Below are 24,277 nucleotides of genomic sequence, written 5' to 3' on the forward strand. Positions count from 1 at the left end.
GTATTTCCTGATCATTGTTCCTTGCTTTCATCTGATTATGTACTGACCATTTAACTATAATGCAGAATTTCATAGACGCGTTCTGCTTTTAAGCCAAGAGGGCTGGAAATCGGCGCAGACAAATACCTTGACAAAGCGTGGATGACTTTGAAACACAGTTTCCAGAGGACTTTTTTTTTTAAAGGATATGGAACATTGTTCAAGCTGATACCCACTTCATGTCTACTTTTGTGTGAGGCATAGAGATAAGCAGGTAAAAGGTTCCACTTCAAAACTTCATCTCTGGAAGCTGTAACAAGCTGTAATCCCTCCACAGCACCATTCTGCCCCGTGGTACTTAAATAAAACGTTCCCCAGTGTAAATATATTTTCCTAGATTTAGAAAAAAATGATTAAGGCACCTACTTCAGTTTTTTTCTTCTTTTTTTAAATCTTCCACCCGCCCCCCGCAGTTCTTTTATGAGTATAAACTTTGTATACAGGCCGTTTTTTGTTTTTTTTTTGCAACAGGAAGCTGGTGGTGGTAGAATCATCTCGGCATGAAATGACGTGAAGAAAGAAAAGAGGGGGGGGGGGGAAAGACCGATTGAATGAAATTGTGGAGGAGATGGGTGCTGCATGGCCCAATCTCCCCAAGTATTTACCCCGACTGTGAAATCAAACCATCCGAGTGCAAAGTTTAGCCCGACTTTCTTGCTGTGTGCATGAAAGGACTTAAACCACGGTTTCGAGTGCAAATGTGTTAATCAAATAAGGCTGCTGATGGGTGTGTCTTCATTGTATATAAATAGTTATCCCTGAGTAAGAGGAGAGGTTTGTGGAGAAAAAAATAGAATCGACCTGGCTGGGTAGACATTCCTGGTTTTGCATTTTCCTTTTTCTACAAAATTCACTTTGACACCTGAGCAAAAAGCCTTGAGAAGCTACACACAGGACCATCTTCTTAAGGCTTAAAACACACACGCAGGGAGGGAAAAATCTGGCCAGGAACCAGCTGCTGGCGGGGCAATGGAGAAGAGGCCCTTCCGTGTAAACCGTGGGTCCCGCTGTGCCAAATAGTTTCTGTGACAGAGTCGCAGGGAGAGAAACCTTCTCTTCCTCTCTCCTTTTCCCCGAAAAACAAAGCCAAAGTTTTCTTTGAAAAAAAAAAAGGAGGGGGATGCCAAGCAAAGCGTAATACGCCAACAGACGCCGGAGGACCAGAGGCCAGGGGCCGCGAGCCACAGGCGGGGGTCCGGCGCAGGCAGGCCTAGGGGGAGCTCCCCGGGCTGTCCGTGGGGCTGGAGCCATCCGAGCGGCTGCAGTCACTCACGGACCCCGCCCGGGAGCCGCTCCCGCCTTTCCTCTTGAGCATGTTAGGATGGAAGTTGGCGTGGCGGCGGGCGTGCTTGGTCAGGTGGTCGCTCCGCATGAAGCGCTTCTCGCAAAGCGGGCAGGAGAACTTCTTTTCCCCAGTGTGGGTGCGGAAATGTCGGGCCAGCTCGTCGGAGCGGGCAAACTTCTTGTTGCAGTCCTCCCAACGGCATTCGAATGGCCTCTCGCCTGTTGAGACACAGAGAGAGACAGGCCTGAAATGACCTCCTTTGTTTCCTCCTTGCTTACAAAACCCTGTACAAGCAGCCCTCGCTTAACAACCATTCGTTCAGTGACGGTTTGGACGGTGCTGGAAAAAACAACTTACAACCGTTCCGCACACTTATGGCTGTCGCAGTGTCCCCGCGGTCACGGGATCACCATTTTTGACCTTCCTGGCTGGCTTCTGACAAGCAAAATCAACGGGGAACCACGTGATTCGCTTAACGACCATGCGGTTTGCTTAACGCCCACAGTGATTTGCTTAACGGCCACCACAAAAAAGGTCGTAAATGCAGGTCAGATTCGCTTAATGACTGCTTTGCTTAGTAACTGAAATGCCAGTCCCAATTGTGGTCGTTAAGCAAGGACTGCCTGTACGTGACATTAAATGTCAGGCAATCTTTGCTGAAGTGGCCCCCCACCCCTGAAAGCAGCCTGTGCATTGGACAAAGAGGGGGAGAACGTGCAGCGGGAGGAAAGCTGTCTTATAAAGCCAATGGGCTACCCCAAGGCTTGGCAGGTTTACCCTGAAGTAAGTCCCACTGCGCTCGGAAAGGCTGAGTGCCAAGCAGGCATCCAGTAGCAATAAAATCCATCAGAGTTGGGGAAAGGTGGCAATGTTCAAAAAGGTCTTTTACAATGGCCCTGAAACGGTTAGGAGTTCAAAAGGGAGGTGTAAGAATCCTACCAGCTCAAAGATGGGGCCTGGGACCTTTGAATAAAATACTCCACAGGCCTGTATTGCCACAGGACTTGAAGTCTTTCAGATTAGTGGGTTTGCTCACCAGAAAGGCGACCACGAGGATGGTTTTGCAGGCTCGTAGCCCGAATCTGGGTCAAGCAGCACCCGAGAGCTCCCTCCCTTTCTCTCTTCCAAATGTTCTACCTTAACTCAGACTTTGGCAGACTTCCGCGAGTTAGGGTTGCTCGCTGATAGCCCCCCGGCAGTCATTCTCCATCCCACGTTTCCTCCCACAATTCAGGGAGGCTTCCCGACAGAATGCAAAGCAATAAAAGGGCAACATAGAAAAGGAACCGACTAGAAAGGAGCACAACTGTTTATGAGCCACTGCTTTTTTCAAACCTATAATAAAATGGGTAAAAAAGTCAGGCAGATCACGTGGCATATGACAGACCGATAAAAGACAGTCCAGAAGAAACAGCAAAGCCCTATCGTTCAGCAGAGAGCCAAGGAGAGGACAAGACATTTCAACATTTGGGTGCAGCAACAAGGAAGGCTCTTAGCCTGTTGGGAAACCTCTGTAGTTGATCTTACTAAACAGGTGGGCTCATCCAGGATAAGCCAGTTTAGTGCTAGGCTCTGTAGGCTGTAGAAGTGGGAAGAAGCTTTTTACGCTGGGGCTGGAAACAAGCTGGAAGGTCCCATAGGATGAGGTGGGATGAGAAAACGTTTCTGATACTCAGCTCCACTGAAAGACCAGCTGAGCTTTCGTAGCCCCATAGACAGAATGTTTCAGCAGCTCAGGCGTAACCAGCAGGAAGCGGTGTCCTGTGATTAGATCTGGTGGATCTTGGCCTCTAAAGCAGGACCTGAAATAACCCCAACTCTCCCCTAAGGCTGAGGTGACAAGGATGGGCCAGCAAGCAAGCATAGTATGAACGTTTCCTCCCACTCCAACCCCCCACCCCCTTAACAGCTTATTTGGGAAACTCTATCCAGGACCAAGACCCCAGTCTGGAGTTTTGAACGCTCCAGCACCACTCTTCTTAGACTGTAGCATGGAAAAAAACAGCCAGGGTCAGCTCCTTTCTCCCAAAAAAAGAGCTATTTAGGGCAGTGTTCCTAGGTTGTTCCATGTGGCAGGTGACAAATACACACTTCACACCCTTGGGAATCTCCTACAATTGCAGCGACAAAAGGTCCTCTGGTCACAGTTTGTTCTAGCTGACCTCGCTCTTCCTAAATGCCAGAATAACATTCCAGTGATGCTCCAGTGAGGGCAGAGGAAAGATGTCTCTTCCTTGGTTCATATCGGCTTTGCCTGATCATGGTAAAGTAGAATTATGCTCTCAAGCTGAGGGAGCCTCTTGGAGGCTTCTAGAGAGAGCGGGGGCCATTTTCTCTCTGCCTGTTGATTAGTTCAGCTCAATCTTTTTGCTCCTCACCTTTCCAGTAAGAGTAAGTAACCCAGGCTGAGATAGTGTTAAAAACATTAATCATAAATCATCAGGCTGCTTCTTTTTTCTGGTCCTGTTAGCTTATCCATCAGAACATAAAGCTACTCATCCGTTCGTTTTCCATGATACTATAATATGCTTACGTTGCTTTTCCTCATCTTAGTTGCTGAGCATCAGAATACCTGTTTCTACGGAGCGTTGTTTAAAAATTATTATTTTTCTTTTCCTAGGGGTGAAGGGATAATAAACGCAGTGCAAAGTTGCCTGAGGTTTGCAGAGGGAATGAAGGAGGGGGCGTGACGAGACTGTCCGTCTCTTTTGCCCCTTGAATTATATCTGACATGCTCCTTCTAATATTGCAAGCCCATAAATTTGGATGACAAAGGGGGGGGGGGGGAATGTGCCAGCACGCCTTAATAAATGCAGAAGAAAAGATGATTGGCCAAGCTACCAGAAGGTTCTACGGCAAGGGAGATGAGTCAATAGACATAAATTGCCAGAAGATTAACAAAACAACTTGGTGGTTCTTGCTCAGCTAAAGGGCACCCTTTCCCGCTCCCACCTCTTTAAGGAGATGAGTTGCATTTCATTTGGACACTTAGATCAACTGTGTCTTCCAAGAGGGCAGAAACATTTGGGAGGATGAAACATCCCTCCCTCTTCTTCCTTGTGAGGCAAGACCCTATTGCTCTAATTTTTCTGTAACATCACAGACGGTTCCATTATGTTACAATCCCTTAGCCCAGGGTTTCTCAACCTTGGCAGCTTGAAGATGGGTGGACTTCAACTCCCAGAATTCATGGCTGGCCAGGGAATTCTGGGAGTTGAAGTCTACACATCTTCAAGTTGCCACGGTTGAAGAACCCGGCCTTAGCCTCTTCAGAGTTAGCTTATGCAGTAAACTAAAACACAACAATAGAGACCAACTGAAATGCTGCACAGTGCTTATTTGTTTGTTTGTTTGTTTGTTCGTTCATTCATTCATTCATTCATTCATTCCATTTGTATGGCTGCCCATCTCAACAAGGGACTCTGGGCGCCGAACAATCATAAAATAAATTAAAAGCAAAATTTCCATCATTGTACCGTATTGTACAGTCTCCCAGAATTCCTCCTCAGGCTGGAAGTTAAGCAGAAAAAAAAAGGAAAGACAAGACAAGAAGAAAAATGATAATAAATGCTCCAAAGCATACTTATCAAGCTTCATTAATCAATCCCATTAGAAGTATGTCCAGAAATGGAGTTTTGTAATAGACCGGTCTGACTATCCATGATGTCCATTTCTTCTTTCCCAAGATTAGTTGTGAAATACCCTTCATTAGATGGGTTTCAGAGTTTATTTCAGGTGGTTACATGATTTGGTTGCCTTCTGTTGAGGAGGAGATGAAGAGAATAAAATCTATTTATGTTCTCCCATGACCCCCAGCAGGATGTATGATGGCCTCTAGCTGGCTTTCCCCTTGGGTATAATATGCAGAAGGCATATGATGATGGATAGATTTGAACTTTTCCACTAGCTCAAGCTTCACAAATGCAGTATCTGAAGCGGGCTTGGTTTTCTTTCTCAGATGGACTCAAGGCATCTGGTGATGTTCAAGAATCAAGTTAGGATATGGCGTCATCGCAACCGCAATGACCAAATGATGCTGATACAAGGACAGGATATCTAACATTGGTATAGAAATGTATTTATATCCCCATCAAAGCAAGAAGAATCTCAACATGTCCCTGGAGCCTTGATTTGGTTCTTATTGAATTCAGCACCCAACTTAAGTAGCCAAGAACATGTGAGCAGGTTCAGGGATCCTACGTCTGCTCTCAAGAGTGAGAGAGAGGGGGGAAAAATTATTGCTTCGTTTGGCTCCAACTGAAGCTGAATAATGCTCTCTGGATTAGCAATGCTTGGCTCGGCCTGGAATTTGCCATCAGAAGTTGTGTTATGCTGCACCAATGGGCTAAACCCTGTCTCAACTTCTCGTGGTTGTCCTCACTCACTGAATGATGACCCGAAGAAACTGGCAGCTTTCTTTCCAGCAGCTCACTGCTGTGTTGTTTGCTTTTACCACAGTCTCCTGACATCCTTTGCAAAGCATATTCTCTCACTATGACGGCCTCCAACAGGATTTGAAAACATTGCACTGAAAGACGAGGGGTTGCAAAAGCATTCGTAAGCTAAGGATGCTATTTCTTCCCTTAGCTCAGAAGGTGCCACGTCGAGAAAGGTTGCAACAAATGTTTAAACCTGACCGGGCTGGCCATTCAGTTAAAACTCACTCCCATTTCCCTACTTTGGACTTGGGCAAGAAAAATGGGCAGCAAAGCCTGGATTAATGCTCGCTCAACCTGAGGTTTTGTTCACAAGGGTGTTCACAAATGCATTAATAATTTTAGGGGGCTAGAGTGTGGCAAAAGGATACCGTCTTTAAAAAGTACAGTGGACACTAACAATCAACCCATGGATACAAGAGATGCAAGGGATCTTCCATGCTGGCTGGGGAATTCTGGGAGTTGAAGTCCACACATCTTAAAGTTGTTGAGGTTGAGAAACCCTGCTATATGGTAACTCCTGAGTTGTCCTATTGTCCTTGTCTCTGCAACCAGTATGGAGTGGTGGTCAGGATGTGGTTTTCTGGCAAGGTTGTATAAAATGCCCTATTACTGGCAGGAAAGAAAGCAATTGAGAAAAAAAGATTCTTAGAACACGTTGCCTCACATTTATTAAGGAACTAGCAGTGTGGCAAAATTTCTTGCATCAGCCTCATTTTTTCAGAAGCCATCTGCAGCAAAACAGCTTCTGGGACTCTGGAAATGTGCATTGGCTACTAGGGCATTGGCTACCTAGTCCGGCCATGCAACATCTGCAAGCCCACAGCCAGGCTCAGAGAGCACCAAGGACTCCACAGTTCAACCCTGAGCTACAGACATTCGCTTCTACTGGTACATTGGCCACTGCTGATCAGGCAAGGATCACCACTGTTTTCATAGGCAGGAACATCTTGCTGGTGCAACCAACATCAGCAAAAAACTGCATCGGGTCAAGTGTCAACCTCTGTCCGGAAAATGAGGGCTCCCTGACTCCGTAGCTGTTGACAGTTGGTCCTGGATCACACACTGCCATCAAGAATAAGGTCTTGGCAAGAAGCATCTGCCATCCAAATACGTGCCCAAGCAAGGTAGAGGAGAAAGTGTCGTTTCTCCATTGGGAGAAATAATGCATCAACTCCATGAGTTTATAAGCTAGGCTTCTCTTCTATTGAAACTAGGCTTATTCTGGCAACCACAGAAGGAACAGCCAGAATATTCTGTTTTGCAGCAGGAAAGAGTGCTTGGACCCGTTCCAAAGATAGGCCAATCATACATGATTTCGGGGGCGGAACTGTGCCCGGCTGAGCAAACCAAGGAGTATTTTTAAACAAAGCATCCTTAAATAAGGCTCGGCATACTTTGGGGGAATATCTTTCCACTTCCACTGTTTTTGTGCAGGCACTTCAAACTGACCAACAAGCTGAACCTCAAACCACCCTCAAGGCAAATGAGATATTTGGGGTTTCAATAAAAGGTGCTTTCTTTCCAGTGTGCATAAAAGAAAAAAAAAAGGGCAGATCTTAACCATACCCTCTTTCTTTGAACTGAAAGCAGGGCTATTTTAAGCCCAGCAATTTATTTATTCCCCTTAGAAGGTTTTCATTTATCTTGGGGTTTTCCTGCCTCTCCACTGTTGTAAAAGCCCAGAGTTTTCAGCATATACAAACACCAGCCTGTGTGTCATCATGGCCTGATCCCAGTTTTAACTTTGGAGTCAGCAATGCTATTTCTTTCCTCCAAGACCTGTGCCACCCTGGAGCTGGAGAGATGTCTTGGAATAGAGCACTTGCTTTTTCCAAGAAAAATATGAAAATGAAACTCACCCTTTCCTCCTCTTGATGCAAATTAATCATCTTCTCTAGTTCCTTAGGCACCTTCTTTCTCCACTCTCTGCAAGTATTAATGAACCCCTGTCATCCTGACATCATTTGGCTTCTAAAAGAATATTGGCTGGTTCCATATTGGGTGACTCCAGAAGTTTAATTTTCCTCTGACAGAGGCATGATCTCAGCTCGGCTGAGCTGAGTTAACCAAACAGACTTGCTTTCCTGGATATTCCGAGGAGGACAAAGACCACCGCTCTCCTTTTCTGCAACTTGGAGGCTGACGCTGTACAAAAGTTTCCAGCCTGGTCCTTCTTCCAGACCTTCAGCAAGCTGTGTCTGTGGTCAACATATGCCTACAGCAAGCTTTAAACTTCTCAGGACAGCAATTGCAGAGGCATGGAAGGTACTGATTTATGCAGAACGTTATGGCCCACACATACCTCAGCAACAAAAGTTTTAGTCCCCAGGTAAAAGGGATGTCCTTCTCTTTTCAGGAATGCAACATCTTTGGACGGGAGGTTCAAAGGAGTCCACTTTTGAGACTGTATGAGTAGTTTGGATGCTCTTTAGACAATGCTGCCCTTTTCAGAATTCAAATTTGATCAGTCCAAAGAAAACTGAGTGCAGCCCAACCAATAGAAAAGAGGACTTGGCCAAGACTGAAAACTAGAAGTAGTAGAGGAAAGTTGGGCATGTTTATGACCCAGAATGGGGTTCGGGATCCTTCTGTCCCTCTAGGACAGGGTTTATCAACTTCAGCCACTTTAAGATGTGTGGACTTCCTTCCTTCCTTCCTTCCTTCCTTCCTTCCTTCCTTCCTTCCTTCCTTCCTTCCTTCCTTCCTTCCTTCCTTCCTTCCTTCCTTCCTTCCTTCCTTCCTTCCTTCCTTCCTTCCTTCCTTCCTTCCTTCCTTCCTTCCTTCCTTCCTTCCTTCCTCTCTCACTGTAGGCTTCTGTTAAGTTCTCTTCCAAGGAGCTGTAAAGACCGCTGTCCATAAGAGTAATTAAGGGAGCCCGGCATCTTTGGGCCTGTAGTTCCCTAATCAAGTTTCAACACATCTCCCAATGGAGGGGTGGGGGGAAATTTTGGCACTGCTCATGTATTTTGCAGGTGTCGTCAGTAGCTCTATGTGACACTTTCCACAAGGCTGTTAATTGGAACCAGAAAGGGTGTTTCTGTGTTTTGCAGCAATCAGCTCACTTGCTTTAAGCATAATAAGATGGCGATGGAAAAGTTGTGTGGACAAACAATAACACCAAAGCAAACGCCTTCTTCTCTGTTTTCAGGCATGCATGCCAGAAAAGCTGAAAACTCTGCCAAGGGGGTGAAACTTGAACACGTCTATTGGAACCTGCTGGCGAGGGCCCTGGATAGCCCACATTCTCCATTACACGTTGCTTTCCAAACGGACAGGCTATCTGGGTGACTGTTAAAATAAACCTGCCTGGTGGAGGGCTTCCTTCAAGGACTGAGCAGGAAGGCTGTCTCTATTAAAATCATCTTTGTAAGAGAAAAACGCGGAGACATGTTGGGAGCCATTCACAATGCCACAAAGCATGTCTACCCTATGTTTAATTGCACAGTTAATCCAAGCCATTTCTGAATCCGGACCACACCTGTCTGACTCATAATAAGGACACGTGGGTGGATTAGAAAGCCTTTGCATATGAACAGCTGTCCGGGTAGAGTTGCCAAAGTGTGGTTGCGTGCAAACAAAATAATCAAACAAACAACGCAGAGGCCCTGATTAAGCAGCCCAATTGCCATGCACAGAGTCTGCTCTTCTGCGTCAAGAACGTCTGGGTTCTTCCACCCTCATGCATTTTGCAGGGTATGAGATTTTGCGTCTAGGAGTCTCTGCTTCCCTTTCCTTTTTAGCCATTATTTATTTTTCTTTCGTTAACAAGGAGGAGGATACAAGGACACAGGGCATGGAAGCCCTGCCTAATCACAGAGACACTGCGTTTCTCTCGAGCTTCAGAAGCCATCTTAGCAGAATGACTTAGGGCCTACACGGGGACTGGAAACTTTCCTCTTTGATTCCTGCATTTTCTGAATGAAAGGCCTAATTCTTAGGATGCCAAAATCCATTTTTCCCCTCCTGTGTTTGCCAAGAATTGTTGACCTCAATATAGCATTGAAATCCACTAACCAAATCTCCTCTCTCTAAAAATGTATTTCACAGATATCTGGGTGTTCATTAATTTAATTTAATTTAATTTAATTTATTTATTTTTTTATATTTACATGGCCCCCCATCTCACCAAGTGACTCTGGGCGGCAAACAAAATTAAAACAATTAAAATAATACAAGCATTAAAATACATAGCAACCGAGAATGAAGCACCTATCATGATGACTAAAATTAACCACGAAGCGAGGCCCTGCAAACACTTGGGGCCCCAGGCCAGTCTTCAAGGACTTAGGAAAAGCCAGCAGAGTCGGGGCCATCCTCCTCTCTGGAGGGAGAATGTTCCATAAGGCAGGCGCTACAACAGAGAAGGCACGTCTTCCAGGCCTCACCAACCGGCATTCCTGAGCCAATGGGACCTGGACCGGATCAGACAGGTAGAAACAACTGGGGAGAGACGGTCCCTCAGGTAACCCAGTTCCAAGCCATGAAGGGCTTCAAAGGTGACAACCAGCACCTTGAATTGCATCCAGAAGTACACTGTTAACCAACGCAGCTCACAGAGTAGAGGAGTTACATGCGCTGAATAACTGGGCACCATTTACTACCCGTGCTGCCACATTCTGCACCAGCTGAAGCTTCCAAATGCTCTGTAAGGATAGTGTGGTGGATTTCAGCAGTGCCGCTGGTTCTCAGGAAGGAGGGGGCACATTCCAAGGAGGTGGAGGAGTTAAACAGAGGCCCAGTCCGGGAGGCAATGATGGGAAAACGGAGAGGTTTGGGATGGCCCCGCCCTGGAGCCTTCCCAGGTTATTTCCCCCGAGGTTGGGTAGGGTAGCTTTAGTCTGGCAAGATTCTGTCTATACGGTGTGAGCAAATAAAGAACTGGAGTTTGAATGGACTGACTCTTCGTTGTTCTTGGGTTGGGCCTGACAGATAGCCCCATGTAGAGCGCATTGCAGTGGTCCAGATGGGGAGTCACAAGGACATGAGTGACAGTGAGCAGGGCCTCCGGGTCCAGGAACGGGCTCAACTGGTGTACAACCCAAAGGTGTGCAAGGCCCTCCTAGCCACAGCTGCCACCTGCTCTTTGAGCAGGAGCCGTGAGTCCAGGAAGACCCCCAATCATTACAGCGCACTGGGTCTGTCTGAGGCAGTGCTACCTTATCGAAGACCAACAATGGAAAGTCCCTGTCACCAGAAGGCAGAAACACCCAAAGCCACTCAGTCTTGCTTGGGTTGAGCTGAAGCCTGTTGAGCTCCATTCCAGCCCTCCCTCACCCCCTGGTCTGCACACTGGGACAGGACATCCACAGCATCACTCAAGCAGCCTGGGGTGGAGATATAAAGTTAGGTATCATCAGCATAGTGGTGATACCTCACCCCAAACCATCAGATGACCTCACCCAGCAGCCTCATGTAGATGTTACAGAGTTCCACTTGGAGCACTAGAAAATATGAATGGTATTTATCTTTCCCTTGACTTCTGCAAAAATCTGTACTTAGTTCTTTATTCAGTACCGTTGACAAGAGGCTGCCAAAATTACTGTTTTTCACTCCTAGGTCTTATGAGACCCAAGGAGAGCTTGCTAGATTATTAGAAAATGATAATGCTGGTTCTACTTCAACTGTGCTCGCAGTAAAGATGCCAAGGAATTAAAATTCATTAATTCCAATATTGATCCACATGACTTGAACTAACATGCAGAATGGTACTTAGGAATGTGCCTTAACTTACATTTCCTGAATATCCCCATGTGGTGCTTGGTAAACCACCACAAAAATCTGTTTTGGAACACATCTTTTTAAGGCAAAATATACTCAGAAATGCATATTTAAATAGATACTTAACACATGTTAAGGGGTGAAATGAAAGCAGGAGATTGATGAAGGAATCCATACCCCAGAAATAAACAGATTTGCTCATCCTGGTTAAAATGGGAGAATCAATAATATATACTGTACCTACCTGGCCTTGAAAAAAATCCGACTTTGGTTAAGCTCTACCAGTGAATTGAGAAGAAATTCACAATCATCATCTCTGGAAATACCAAAAGGCAAATTGGGGAAAATATGGTAAACCAAGCCAGAGGCTATGTATTGTTTTGTAAACCATCTCGGATAACTCAGAGACTAGCAAGATACACTACAGGTAAAGACAAAAACTATAGAGCTGCTGGACAATTTGATCCTGAGTAATATCCATTTTAGGTCAGAGTTCAGACAAAAAGTCAGGATTTGGTTGCACACAAAAATATTTCCCTCCAACTCAGTCTTTTCCAAAATGAAGAACCTCAGAATGTGCAGAGGTCAACTCCTAGAATTCTCAACCATAGCCTGCTGAATGGGGAGTTTTTAAGATCGTACCTGGTCAGGAAACGAGATATCTCAGGAAGTGTTTTCCTCTAGATGAATCGTGATGCACATAAAAAAAGCAACAGGTGAAGCTTCAGGTGTACTCTTATGGTTGACTTTTTTGACCATATCCTGTGGGTCCCCCTGATCTTGGTGAAGAACTGAGCTTCATGACAAGTAATTAATCTGTAGGTCTTTGTGAGTCATGGCCTGTTCTTAAACTGAGTGCCTGACTTCGAATATCTTAATTAAAATAAGTGACTGTAGGGTGCTTTTTTCTGATGTTGAAGAAAGTGAAAGATAACAAAATTCAGCAGACAAATGATCTCATTCATTGTTAGGAAAAGCCATTGTCCACCATTTACTTTTATTTCCCTAGGGAAAATGAGAAACCAGAAATGCATTGCTTGTAAAAGAAAAAAAAAATCCACCATGCTATTAACTAATTAAAGTAGGTACTGCCCCAGTTATTCAACTAAAGGCCTGGTTGCTTAATCTACCAATTAAATTTTGCAGTCCCTTTAAACAAGCCATGTCTAAGGATGACACCATTAACGATCCCCACAGAGTTGGTAATCTGAGATTCACAACCATCCAACCACTTCTTCTTCTTACCATTTCAAATACACAAAGCACAACATCTCTTCATTGCTTTTAGCCTCTGAAACTTATTTAGCCTCCTAGAATTAAGGAAATCAGTTAAGGTGGCTGTCAGAAAGAGTTCCCTTCAGAATTTATTCCTAATTCCAAACTCCAGCAATTCGAACGATGGGTTGAAAATGGGGAACGTTTTTCCTTCGTTGTAGAGCACAACACAAACGTGTGAAATATCTTCATTGAGAGAAGGCTTCTGAGGGTTGCTTCATTTTTAATAACTTGCAGTATTATTTAGTAGGAAAAGGATAGCAGAAAAGTGAAGGAAGGAAGGAAGGAAGGAAGGAAGGAAGGAAGGAAGGAAGGAAGGAAGGAAGGAAGGAAGGAAGGAAGGAAGGAAGGAAGGAAGGAAGGAAGACAGTTGCCTGGTGTACCTGTTAGAAGTTAAATGAGTAATGTAGTAAACCAGAAATCAAACTAAATGCTGAAGGAGAACAAGATTTTGATAACAACCTTTTAGTCTTCTGTCTGTCTGTCTGTCTGTCTGTCTATCATCTATCAATTGTCTAGCTAGCTAATCTGGTCTTTCAGTATATACCATGAAATATCAACTTTTAAAGAGATTCATTGTGTGGGGAAAACCACTTCTGTGCTCCTAGATTGTTAGAATTGCCACAATGAGCAGACAATTCCTAAATATTGAAGGAGCAGGTAGGAAAGTCATAGCAGGCCTCTGAAATGGATAAAGCCTTCTTCTGGTGGGTCTTGTTTTCTGGTGACTTCATGGACACCTCCATATAGTTTTCTTAGTCACAGTAAGGAAGTGGTTTCCCACTGTCTTCTTCTGATGTGTAGTTGTTGTTTCAGTCCAACTTTCAGTTCTGAGGTTCCCAGATGGTTCCTGGTGCAAACACTGACTACATCCAATCCTGGTTGACTTTTTCAGGACCAGTCAAAGATTGTTTATAATTTCCTTGAGTTCCAAAAGGATGGACCAGTCTGTTCCAATGGTCCACGTCCTTCAGGGGATTTCCTCAGCTATTGTAGCTGTCTCAGAACCCCAGTGTGGAAAATACATAGACCGTTTCTCCCAAGTAACGTTGCATTTGTGACTCTGGAAAGTCGCAGAAGACTATTTTTGACAGACAGATGGTGAATATTGTGTGCATTGCCTACGCCCTTTGTACTTTTTGCTCTCTTTAGCACTCAAGCAGGAAATGCAAGACAACAATTAGCCCCCGGTTATAGGAAGACGCGGCTTCTGGTCAGGTCAAGTGCGCAAATGCAGATAAGGCTGAAGTAGGCATCTAGGTAATTTAGGCTGGCGGTTTGAAACTGTGTTCTGAAGAGGGAGGTAAAAGGAAATGAAGTCTTCTTGGTGACTGGGTGCTCCTGGTAGGTCAGACAGGACACACAAAAGGCCTGGAGCTCCAGGTGCAAGATCTATTTGCTCTTGCAGAGGTCCCTTTACTTTCAGCATAGGTTGTGCAAGAGAACTTCCTGGTGCCTTGTGCTGGACGTTTTGTCCAGATCCAAACTTGAATGCTTTCCCCCTCTGGTGTCAAAATATCTTAGAATACGTCTCCCGAGCCCAGCCAACTGCTAAGGTCTCCAATTTCTCCTCTAAGTGCAAGTGAATCTCCTGGACGTAAACTGCTGAAACGACAAGCTTTGCAAAACACAAGGTTCGTTTGGCCTCTCAGCCTGCACTTAAATAACCCTCATTGTCTGGCTGTTGTCTCACCAGTATACAGTAAGATAATGATCTCACCCTGCCACGTGAGCCTCTCTCCAGCAAAAGCCAAATGGGTGACCAGGGAACAGCCAAAACAGAACTGTACGCAGAGCAGGGGGACTGTAAGACAGACTTCTGAAATGCATGCCCTTAATTTGGGCTGTGGCTTTGCCTCCTCACTTCGGCCCCGTCAGCAACATTTCAGATCCAAACAGCTGATCCAAGATGATTTGGAGTGAAGCTGGGGGGAAAACGCAGAGGCCTACTTCAAGTTATGAAACAGAAAGATGGATCGCTCATTTGAGGGTTCCAGGTTTGGACGTGCCCCAGCCGTGCACGGCCAGACAACACAGGAGTCCAGCACGTGTGTGTGGAAAGGCGAAAAAGCTGCTTTTTCAAATGGATCCAAATGAACGGTGGCTCTGTAGTCAAGTTTTGTGAAGTGGCGTGCAGATCTGCTCCATCCCTTCCCCTCATAAAATATAGGGCATACATGAATCATTTCATCTGCTTTAGAGGGGAGAGACCCTGCTCTGGGTCTCTTCATCTGTGTCCCAAAGAGACAGAAGACGAGGGCAGAGGAGAACAATCTAGCTTTGGGATTCCCCGCCCAGGAACGGGAGACTTTCCGTGATGGTCCTCTGCTGCAGTTCTGCAAGCATTATTCCTTTCTAGGAAGGGACTGTCTTCACTTAAACTTCTTGACTGCTTGCAGTTGGTTGGTTGGTTCAATTTGGCAACCAAGTGCTGCATTTTTCTTTTTAATATGGCACCATTTATGACCTAGGAAGAGGGTCCAAAGGATCATCAGCCGTGAGAGTGTCCTCCTCCCACCTCTGAGATCATCTCTTTCCAAAATCAAAACATCCCAACTTCCAAAAGCCCCAAAGAGAACATCCCCCTTCCGTATCTCCATCATGACCTCTTCAGTCGGTTCAGCTGGATAGCAGAAGAGTTGAAGTCCAACCTATCAGGAGCACACCAGGCTGCAGAAGGTGAGGCTGGAGATTATTTTGGGAAACGTATTTGATTGTGTGAACTCTCCAGAGACCTTGAAGCAGGATTAGAGCAGCAGCAGATGAAAAGAAGCATTTGAGCAGGGAGTTGCTGGCCCAAAGGGGAGCAATTAAAGATATGACTCCCTTCCCCGAACACATTCAAACTGATGCAGAAGCAATTTGACCCAGCAGTTGACGGCTTGAATCAACTTGCCTTCCACTGTTGTGGATCTGATATTGACATGGTTTGGGATAATTTTCTGGTCAGATGGAAGGGAAAACTGCCTGCTGGTAGTCTTGCAATTGCTCTTTGCTATGATAAGCCCACTCAGAAAGCATTCTTCCTTCTCGAACACCAAGGGCAGCATCTGGAGAGAAGTTGCTAAGATCCACAGCTACATTTCAACCCCAGAGGGGTGGGCGAAACGGCTTAAACCAGCTTTCTCTGCGCCGCTGGGTAAAGGCATATTGCTTTGTTTTAAGATCCCAAATATCAGAATATGTTGTGCCTTCTCCATTTTCTGTTGGAAAAAGCAGAACAAAGCCTCCTGTCTCCAACGTGAGCTTGATACGTTAACAAGGCTAATTAGTCCCTTGGCACTCCCTTGCCATTATCTCGAGCACATGTTGCCAAGGAACTCATACCGGTCCGTTTGGCTCATTACTGTAAAGAGATTGGAAGGGGGAACGGAGAGGGCTGGATAAATAAAGGCCCGGGGACAGAAAACGCTCCCTCGCTTACTCTTTGTCTATAGCCAATTCGTTACAACGAGAATTACAGCTCAAAGCAATTAAGACAGGAGACCACACTGGACCTTCGGCCTGGGTGTCCAGATTCCAGTGGAATGGTTGTTTATAAGCGCATACCTAAAAATATAAAGTGTGAATATAACCAACAGGTTTTGAAAACAGTATCGGTCAAGGGGCACAGACTCGCTGTGACTGCCAACTGAACGGTTCTGGCTGGCAACACCCAACCTCCTTGATGGATTAAACAGTTAGAGGTGTCCTGTTGACCGGCCTGACTTGTAGCTGAGGAAATTTAACCATTTTGCACATGTCTTAGATTAGAGCAGAAGGCATTTGAGGAATACCAGGTGCCAAAACATGATGTGAAAAAATTAAAAAGTCAAATAAGAACGTTGATGTCTCGTACAACATGGCCATTTTTGTGACACTGCAGCCATCTTTTATTTTTTCAAATCATTTTGAGGTCTGAAGGTACCAGTCAACACTGCTTCATGTGCCAAGGCGCCAACAGGTACCTGCTGATTCCTTGAGCACCATTTAGATATTTTAAGCTATGGTCTCCTGGTTTTTCACATTGTGTAGAAGATGCCCATGGGCCGAAGAGCCCTGCCCCATTCTCAGGGTTTGTTCTGCACATGACAAGAGAGAGACACAAGGGCAAAGCTAATATGTTAATTTTGTTAATGTTAATTCTGTTCTGCCCCCACGCCCTAATAGATTTTTTGCATGAAACGGAAAAAAAAATGCACTTATGACTTGTGGTTTTGCTGATTAGAAAAAGCAACAACTGGGTAATAGAAAAAAGTGAGCCTTTTTTGTAATCATAGAATAAGAGATAATTTTGTAATTCTACTTATATTTGCTGCAAAGGAAATCAGAAGCTTCTTCTTTCTATTGCTTTCTATTCCTTCTTTCTGCACTTTTTTTCTTTCTCTTTCTTCGTTTCTTCTACTCTTTAGTGGTTTGTGTTAGCTTTTATGTTCTTTGCAAAACTTTTAATAAAATTGACTTTAAAAAAATTCTGTTCTCCCTCCTTGCTTGTTGCGGTAACCAACTTGTAGTATGCTTGAAGTGGACAAATGTTTGTCAAACATGGATTGGGGCAGTGGAAATTAAATAATCCTTTCATCTTCTCCCAGCTGTTCAAGAAAAGCACTCTTCCTTAAAGAATGGTGGCTTTCTGTGCCAGAAAGCATTTCCCCCCCCCCCAGTGTTGACATTTCTGAATCTAATGAGCTGGCCCTTCCCTGCTCAGCACCTCCATTTGAGGGCAAAGAAGATGTGGAGACCAGTTGAAGAAGAACATTTTAAAAATCCACAGCGAAGATCTCCTCTCTGTGTTCCTCAGATCACATCCCAGAGAAGGAAAGTATTCATTCATTTCGGGGCCCAGTCTGGACACCTTGGTGCTGTGTAGGAAAATCTCAAAACACCTGTTGCTCATGCCTCAATTCAAACAGGCTTGAACAACCCACTGGAATTGCTTTCCTGAAAGCCTCCACAGATGGGATCCTTGCTTTTTCCGAGCTCCCACTCATTGGACAGGCCCCAAGAGCTCAACTTCTCCAAATCCCACTCAATGGCCTCCAGAAAGACTTTTTGAGTGTTCCTGCAAATGTAGGTAGAGCAGCAAGTGAAATATTGTTGTCTGTGGGTGTACCAAAAGCACTGATAAAATGGCCTTGATTCCTGGCCTCTTGGATGACTTATGTTGCTCCAGCTGGAATCATATTTCAGGGCTCTTTTTTAAAATGTCCTCCTTCCCTACGAGAATTAGCAAGAACTTTATCACTGTCTCCCAAATTCTCTGCACCTGCAAAAAGCAAATTGAAGAGGGAGGAATGGGGAATTCTTCTCAGGGAGGGGTGTTGCTCCCTTGGACCAATTTCATTCTTTCTTTCTTTTGATTACTGCTGGCTGCATCTCAGAGCTTACACAGTGATGAAAATCTCCCAGAAATGAAAATACCAGACCTGTGCAAGTATATGAAGCCTGTTTTGGTCTGGATCAGCGCTGAAAAAGTTGGAAGGTCTTAGATATTCCATAAATGTGTAGAAGCCATCAAAGCCATTTTGCAACAGAGTGCTGGGACAGAATGGAGATGTTCATCTGGTGCAAAGGAAGGCCAACTCATCAAGGTTCCTAAGAAAATTCACCTCCTGGTGCCTCTCTGTTGTGTCAGGCTACATCTCCCAGCATCCACAGCCAACATAACAAGTTCTCCGTGCTGATTTGCCCTTCAAATTTGGAACATTTGTTTATATTTTTCAAAATGTATATTTCATCCACTCTTCTGATTCTAGGCAGCTTAAAGCATGCAAGATAATACTTACCCCAACCATAAAATCCATCCATAACTCCAATACCTGATAAGCAAAATGACTAAAAACTCTAAACAAGCCCACCACTGCCATCAAATGTTTTTGAATACTGTCTTAAAGTTCTAAATGTAGCATCACAAAACGGCATTCTGACTGGTCTGGATTGTCTATGGAAGGGCATACCGTATTTCCCAATAGGTTGTTGATGGAAATGAAGGAAATAAAGATATTTACTAAATGCCGCTACACATCAGCTATCAGATTCTGTCAATAATGATGTGCTCCTCCATGTCCCAAGGCCTTTCCCTAAATTCATCCTTCCTCCATCCTATAAAGTCTTAATTGCATATTTCTCTCTTGGGGTAGAAGGACAGTCGGATGCAAATACATCCTCCAGTGCAGTCTTTTTCAAACATGGCTGGCTGAGGAATTCTGGGCGTTGAAGTCCACACATCTTAAACTTGCCAAGTCTGAAAAACCCTGCTCTAGTGATGAAAAATAAGAACAGAGAACCCATTATCAAGCTCTATCATGACTCTGATACTGAGTGTTCTTTGGGATACACAGGTACACAAGGGCATTCTTGAAAATAAGCCTGAAGACCCACCAAGACTCCATTTTGTGTATTTTAACCATATGATCTTCAGCTCACTAAGAAACAGGTTTGGGCAAACAGCTGCCTACTGCTGGTGGAATATCAGAGGGACACCAAAATCTGCCAAAAATAACAACAATTGTACCCCCAGTAGGTCTGCTTAGAACTTGCATAACATTTTGCAGAATAAACACAGACAATGGGGCAAAATGGCTACAGAAAGCCCACTTCAGAGGTTTGAGCAAGTACTCCAGATCCACTTTCTGACATACCGTTCCCTCTGTCAAGAGAGAACTACAGTCTTTTTTCTTGTAAATGAAAGCTGAACTTGTGCACGCTCTATGATTCCTGTTTTCTTTTTTTTAATTTTGTCTGCTCTCAGTGCCCCCAGCTAATCGCCAAGGCGCATTCACCGCTGTTTCGGTTTCGTCCTTCCTATGATCTATTTTTTCTCCTTTTCATATGTGGTTTAGTTTTTTTCGTTCTTCTTGCAATAGAATAATTTTATGAGCACAGAATCAAAGAGAAAAGAAGAGAGGACGGGGAGGATGCAGGCCTGTCTCGCAAGTAGAAGGTTCTCTTCCGCGTCTGTCTCGCCAACATCAGTCATGACATGATACCCACTCCTAGCCCGAAGGGATCCTCTTGACTTTCAACTGGCATTTAAAACACAGCACACTCTGTTCCAATCCTGCAAAGCATGTGAACAATCCTGTATTGTCCCAGCTTTGTCCATGCAAGGGTGGAGGGACAACAGAGAAGATCAGGTCAGCAGAAGTAGGCAGCTAAGGGGTCCAGGGAAAGCAGAAGGTGCTAATCCAAGAACGTCAGAACAAGCATTGGGTTACGTCAACATCGGTGCCCTTATTGCATCATTGCTAAGTTCATTAGGAGAAACACCCAGCGTGCGGCCTAGATTCATCCGAAACAGTGCCCCTTCCAAAAACCTCAGATTGGTGTTTGAACAAAGCCTGTGGGTTTTCCCAGAAACACAGCACGGCAAAAGAGGATTTCAGTTAGAATCTAGCTGGTCCTAGCCACGCAGTCATCTCTCCGGTTTTAGGAGACAGGGTGCAGTTTACGTTTTGTTTTGCAGAGTGTGAGTTTGTTTGCAATCCCACAGATTCTGTATTTACTACAACAGAAAATTGTTTAGGGAAACAACACGTTCTAGTCACAATATACAAAACTGAAATGCCATAATACAAAGCACAGCAAATAGGGCCAGCCTCATTTTCGGGAAGGAAATACTGGCAGTCTGAATGTGGCCTCACCCACGGGGGTCTACCAAATTGTTCCTCTTCCAGGCCAGAAATTCCACCAAGGAGGAAACTTTCCAGTTCCCACATTACATTCTCCAACTAAACAATTTAACCACCTAACATACAGTACGTCACAGGGAAAGATGGTATTTTTGAACTGTTTTTACTCTCTTTTAAACCTGTATCATGTTCAGTGTCATTTTATGTGCTCTTCTTGAGGCAGGTATCTCCTGAACTACTAGGGATGAAGTAAACAGAGCAGGACAGACTTTCACAAACAACTTCCTTCCCTTTCCATATTTTAAATTAAGTTTTGGAGCTTATTGTGAAAGAAGATGGAAAGAAAAGTCTATTTAAGAGGCATTGCTCTGGGAACGAATACAAATGTTTGGGTAGAACCATGCAATAATACAACCCATTCAAATCTACCTTTCTTGGCCTTTTGAGGATAAGGCAATGGAATGGGTAAATTAAGCTTTAATTGGATTAAACTGTATGTTGTTTTCTGCAGTGGGCAGCTGCTGTCCTGACCCTTTGGCACGAAGTGGGCAGTTGGTGACCGAATGAGGAAAATGGTGATTGGAAAAAACTACAGTTTTGATCCCCCCATTTCTCCCCCTCAGATTTCTTTTTGCATTCAGATCAGTGATTTTAAATCTCTCTTCAATTGCCACATTGGAAAACATCACAGACAAAGCTAAAATAATGAGACAGCAGAGGCAGGAACCACAATTTTATCAGATAGGATGGATTTTATGATTTACCTCAACAGCAATAGACTATAATATGGTATACTTTACGTCAGTGCTTCTCAGGCTTGGCCCCTTTAAGATAGGTGGACTTCAACTCCCAGAATTCCTCAGCCAGCCATGCTGGCTGGGGGATTCTGGGAGTTGAAGTCCACCTATCTTAAAGGGGCCAAGCTTGAGAAGCACTGCTTTACATATATGGTAAATTCGTACAGGTACAGTACCTGTCTCTTTATTTACAATGCAGTAGAATTTTTTGTACTTCCTGTATCTTTTTTTTCCTCTATGCATCTTGGATTTATGGTAATATAGTTACCTGATATTGTTTGTTAATCATAGTTCAATAAAAAAAGAATCCGTGATTTTAAATATCTCTTCTGTGCGGATTCTGCTCAATATTTGTTTGTTTATATTTTAACTAAAACTATCGAACTGCTGAGCACTCTTAAACCCTGCAGAGGATAAGCAGGTTTCAAATATTTCTAATACATACATTAAAAAAAAACTTAAATAAATAGTAGCATTCCTTTGGAGAAATCTCCCCCCGTAGGAAGAGGTCTGTTCGGAAGGTGATTTTTGCCATGAATTCTAGAATAGCTAACCTTGCACCACATTACCGGGCGTGTTTCTTTTTCTTTCCTTTTTCTACAGCTGCCATGATGTTTTGCACTGCCAGTGACAGCAAAGTTAACCCTAACAATCTCTCCTTGAGCTTCATGCGAAGGAGCAAAGGAGACTTTTGAAAACAGTAGTCAGAAAGAGAACCTGGCTAAAAGCCAGTGACCCCATTTGACTTCCATTTCCCCAACTTGATCTTGAATGACGTGGACTGGTGGGGTCCGACCCTCCCTCTCCTCCGGGGCACCAGCTGCTGCCAAGCTCTCCTCGTCTAGGAGGGAGACAGTTCCCCCTCCGACTGCCTCCTCCGCTTCTATATCCAAGTGGTTTCATGAGCTTAAACTCTCTTTGTCTCCTATGTTTAAAAGGAAGCGAAGGAGAAGTTTGGGCAGGAGCAGAACAAGGCGTGATTTGTGGACCGTCTGCCAAGTTGGAGTGGCAAGGGAGGGGAGCTACGTTCTTCCCTCCACATGAAAGCTACAGTTAGGGAGGGGGATGCAAACACAACGCGAAAACGGAAAACAACCCTTCCTGGAAAGTGGCACCCTTTCGGCCAGGCCAGCTTAATTCTGAATAAATCGCTTAGGATGGAAGGATGCTTGCTGGAGAAAATGCGTGGCCTTGGGACAGGATTTTTATACCCTAGAAGTCTCCTTGCAAAGAAACTTTTCCAAATGTAGCATTGATTCACAGGGTAGGTTAGATTCTACAGGATATCACGACAGGATGCAGTAAATCAAGAAGGGACTGGAGAGCAGAAAAGGTCCTATTTTGAAGCGGTGACCTTCTCTTCCCTTAGGAAGAAAGAAGAAAGAGAGAAAAAGAGAGAGAGAGAAGGAAGGGGAAGGGGGATGGAAGGAAGGAAGGGAGGGAGGAAGGAAGGAAGGGAAGTGCAATTAAGCAGGGCAGCAGCATAGGAAACAGAAAACACATAGGCTATGGAGCATAATTCCTATCGAAATGGTAACGTGCTATGCTAAACCCACAGAGATATTCCAGAGGCAAACTTCCTGCTGGGTTGTGTCCCGTGATAGGTGGAGGGGGCGTTTTCCAGCTTCCAGTTACCCAACTGCTTGGCTGGCACCCCCTGAATTATGCAGTTATTCTGCCAAGTAACCCACATGAACAAACCAAGCCAGCACCCACGGGAGGCACAAATCGAAAAACACCAGCAAGTCTTCAGTGGGGAAAAGTGCAGACCGAGGGCGCTTCCCAGCGTCCTAACGCCCATCCTCTTGATTAGCATCCAGGCGGGGAGACCACGGCCCTGTCCTGCCTTAAGTATGAATCGGGGCCACCCCGTTGACATTTTCTAGCATTAAAATGGACTCAGCAGGGCTAGCCAGGTCCCAGGAGTTTCCCCCCACCCCTCTGTCAGAATGGAACCATGAAGGAAAAAGGCAGAAAAAGTCGACACCATCTTCACAGTGGCTGCGATGGAGAAGATCGGGAGTGGGTGATGGAGACTTAGGTGGATAACGCTCGATGCAGGCGGCCCTAACATGGCCTGTGCCTGTCGCTACCTTGCGGAAAGACAGGCCCTGGCAACCTCAGGAAGAGCCGCTCTGCTGTGCCAGAGGCAAGAGGTCAGAAGAGGGTCCTGAGCTGGCCCTCAGGTGAGACACAGGCAGAAGGAAGGAGAGGAAAGAGAAAGACAGGGGCTCCCAAGGTAGCCTTAGGTTCTCAAGGGCTCTCCTCAGCCTCTCTGGACTTCACTTTTGGAAGCCTGAAGCCCAGGAGTCCTTGAGTTCCACCACCACCACCACCACCACCACCAGCTCACCTGTGTGGGTCCTTAGGTGAGCTTTCAGATGGGAAGACTTGCCGTAAACCTTTTCACATCCCACGTAGTGGCATTTGTGTTTTTTCTGAGGTAATTCGGGGTCAGGCTGGCATCTCCCCCTCCTGCTCCTTTGTTTCGGGCCGGGCTCCTCCGTTGCCGCCAAGTTGGTAGGTGTGGCTGTTCGTTCTCCTCCACCTTTGCTGGCCGGCAAGAGCGAGTCTTCCCCCAACGCTCCCTGCAGAAGAGGTGGCTTGGGTTCCCCCCTTGGGTCCACCCTCTGCCCCTGAAGCGAGGAAGACTCTGGAAGGCGCTGGTTTAAGTCAGCCAGGATGCTGGCTACGGCATACACCGAGGGGCCCCCGCCGTTGTCCCTTCCTCCCTCCTTTGCTTCAGGCTTCTCCTCGGGGGCCAAGGCAGCCAGGGGTGAAGCCATTCCGACAGGTGGAGGCCTTGGACCTCCAGCAGGACCATGGATGATGGCTCGGCTGGACATGGAGACGAGGCACTCGGCGGCGAAGTAGGCAGCTGTTGCCATCTTTCACCCCCCTCGGGCGGTGCACGGATCAACGCCGGCCCGTCCGCACACAAAAGCCGACACCTAACGACTCCCACGCAGGGGCACCTTTCCGGCAGACGGGAGGGCGGCAGTTTCACAAGAAGGGCTCCGTGCGCGGCGGTCACACTCCGTTCCCCTCTTTCCCAAGCGGAAGGGCATCCAGCGAAGGCATCAGGCAGAGCAAGCCCCAGCCGGAGCAGCCGGG

At 45.5% G+C, this 24,277-nt stretch overlaps 1 protein-coding gene across 1 annotated transcript; it reads right to left on the reverse strand.

Moving 5' to 3' along the window:
* Window positions 1-1,232: 1,232 nt before the first annotated feature.
* On the reverse strand, window positions 1,233-24,277 carry KLF13 (KLF transcription factor 13). The gene is made up of 2 exons (XM_063313923.1): window positions 23,517-24,277; window positions 1,233-1,542 (listed from the first exon to the last, which is right to left on the reverse strand). Exons 1-2 carry the CDS (start codon window positions 24,049-24,051, stop codon window positions 1,250-1,252), a joined length of 828 nt encoding a protein of 275 aa, XP_063169993.1. The 5' UTR covers window positions 24,052-24,277; the 3' UTR covers window positions 1,233-1,249.

The sequence above is a fragment of the Candoia aspera genome, chromosome 13 (genome assembly GCF_035149785.1).
Source record: "Candoia aspera isolate rCanAsp1 chromosome 13, rCanAsp1.hap2, whole genome shotgun sequence".
Taxonomy (NCBI): Eukaryota; Metazoa; Chordata; class Lepidosauria; order Squamata; family Boidae; genus Candoia; species Candoia aspera.

What these genes read in the sequence shown, in the direction of transcription:
- KLF13 (XM_063313923.1), bottom strand. Translation starts at nt 24,051, where the DNA reads ATGGCAACAGCTGCCTACTTCGCCGCCGAGTGCCTCGTCTCCATGTCC. An exon ending in TCACCTAAGGACCCACACAG is followed by an intron (nt 1,543 to 23,516) that starts GTGAGCTGGTGG and finishes GTGTCTCAACAG; the next exon opens with GCGAGAGGCCATTCGAATGC.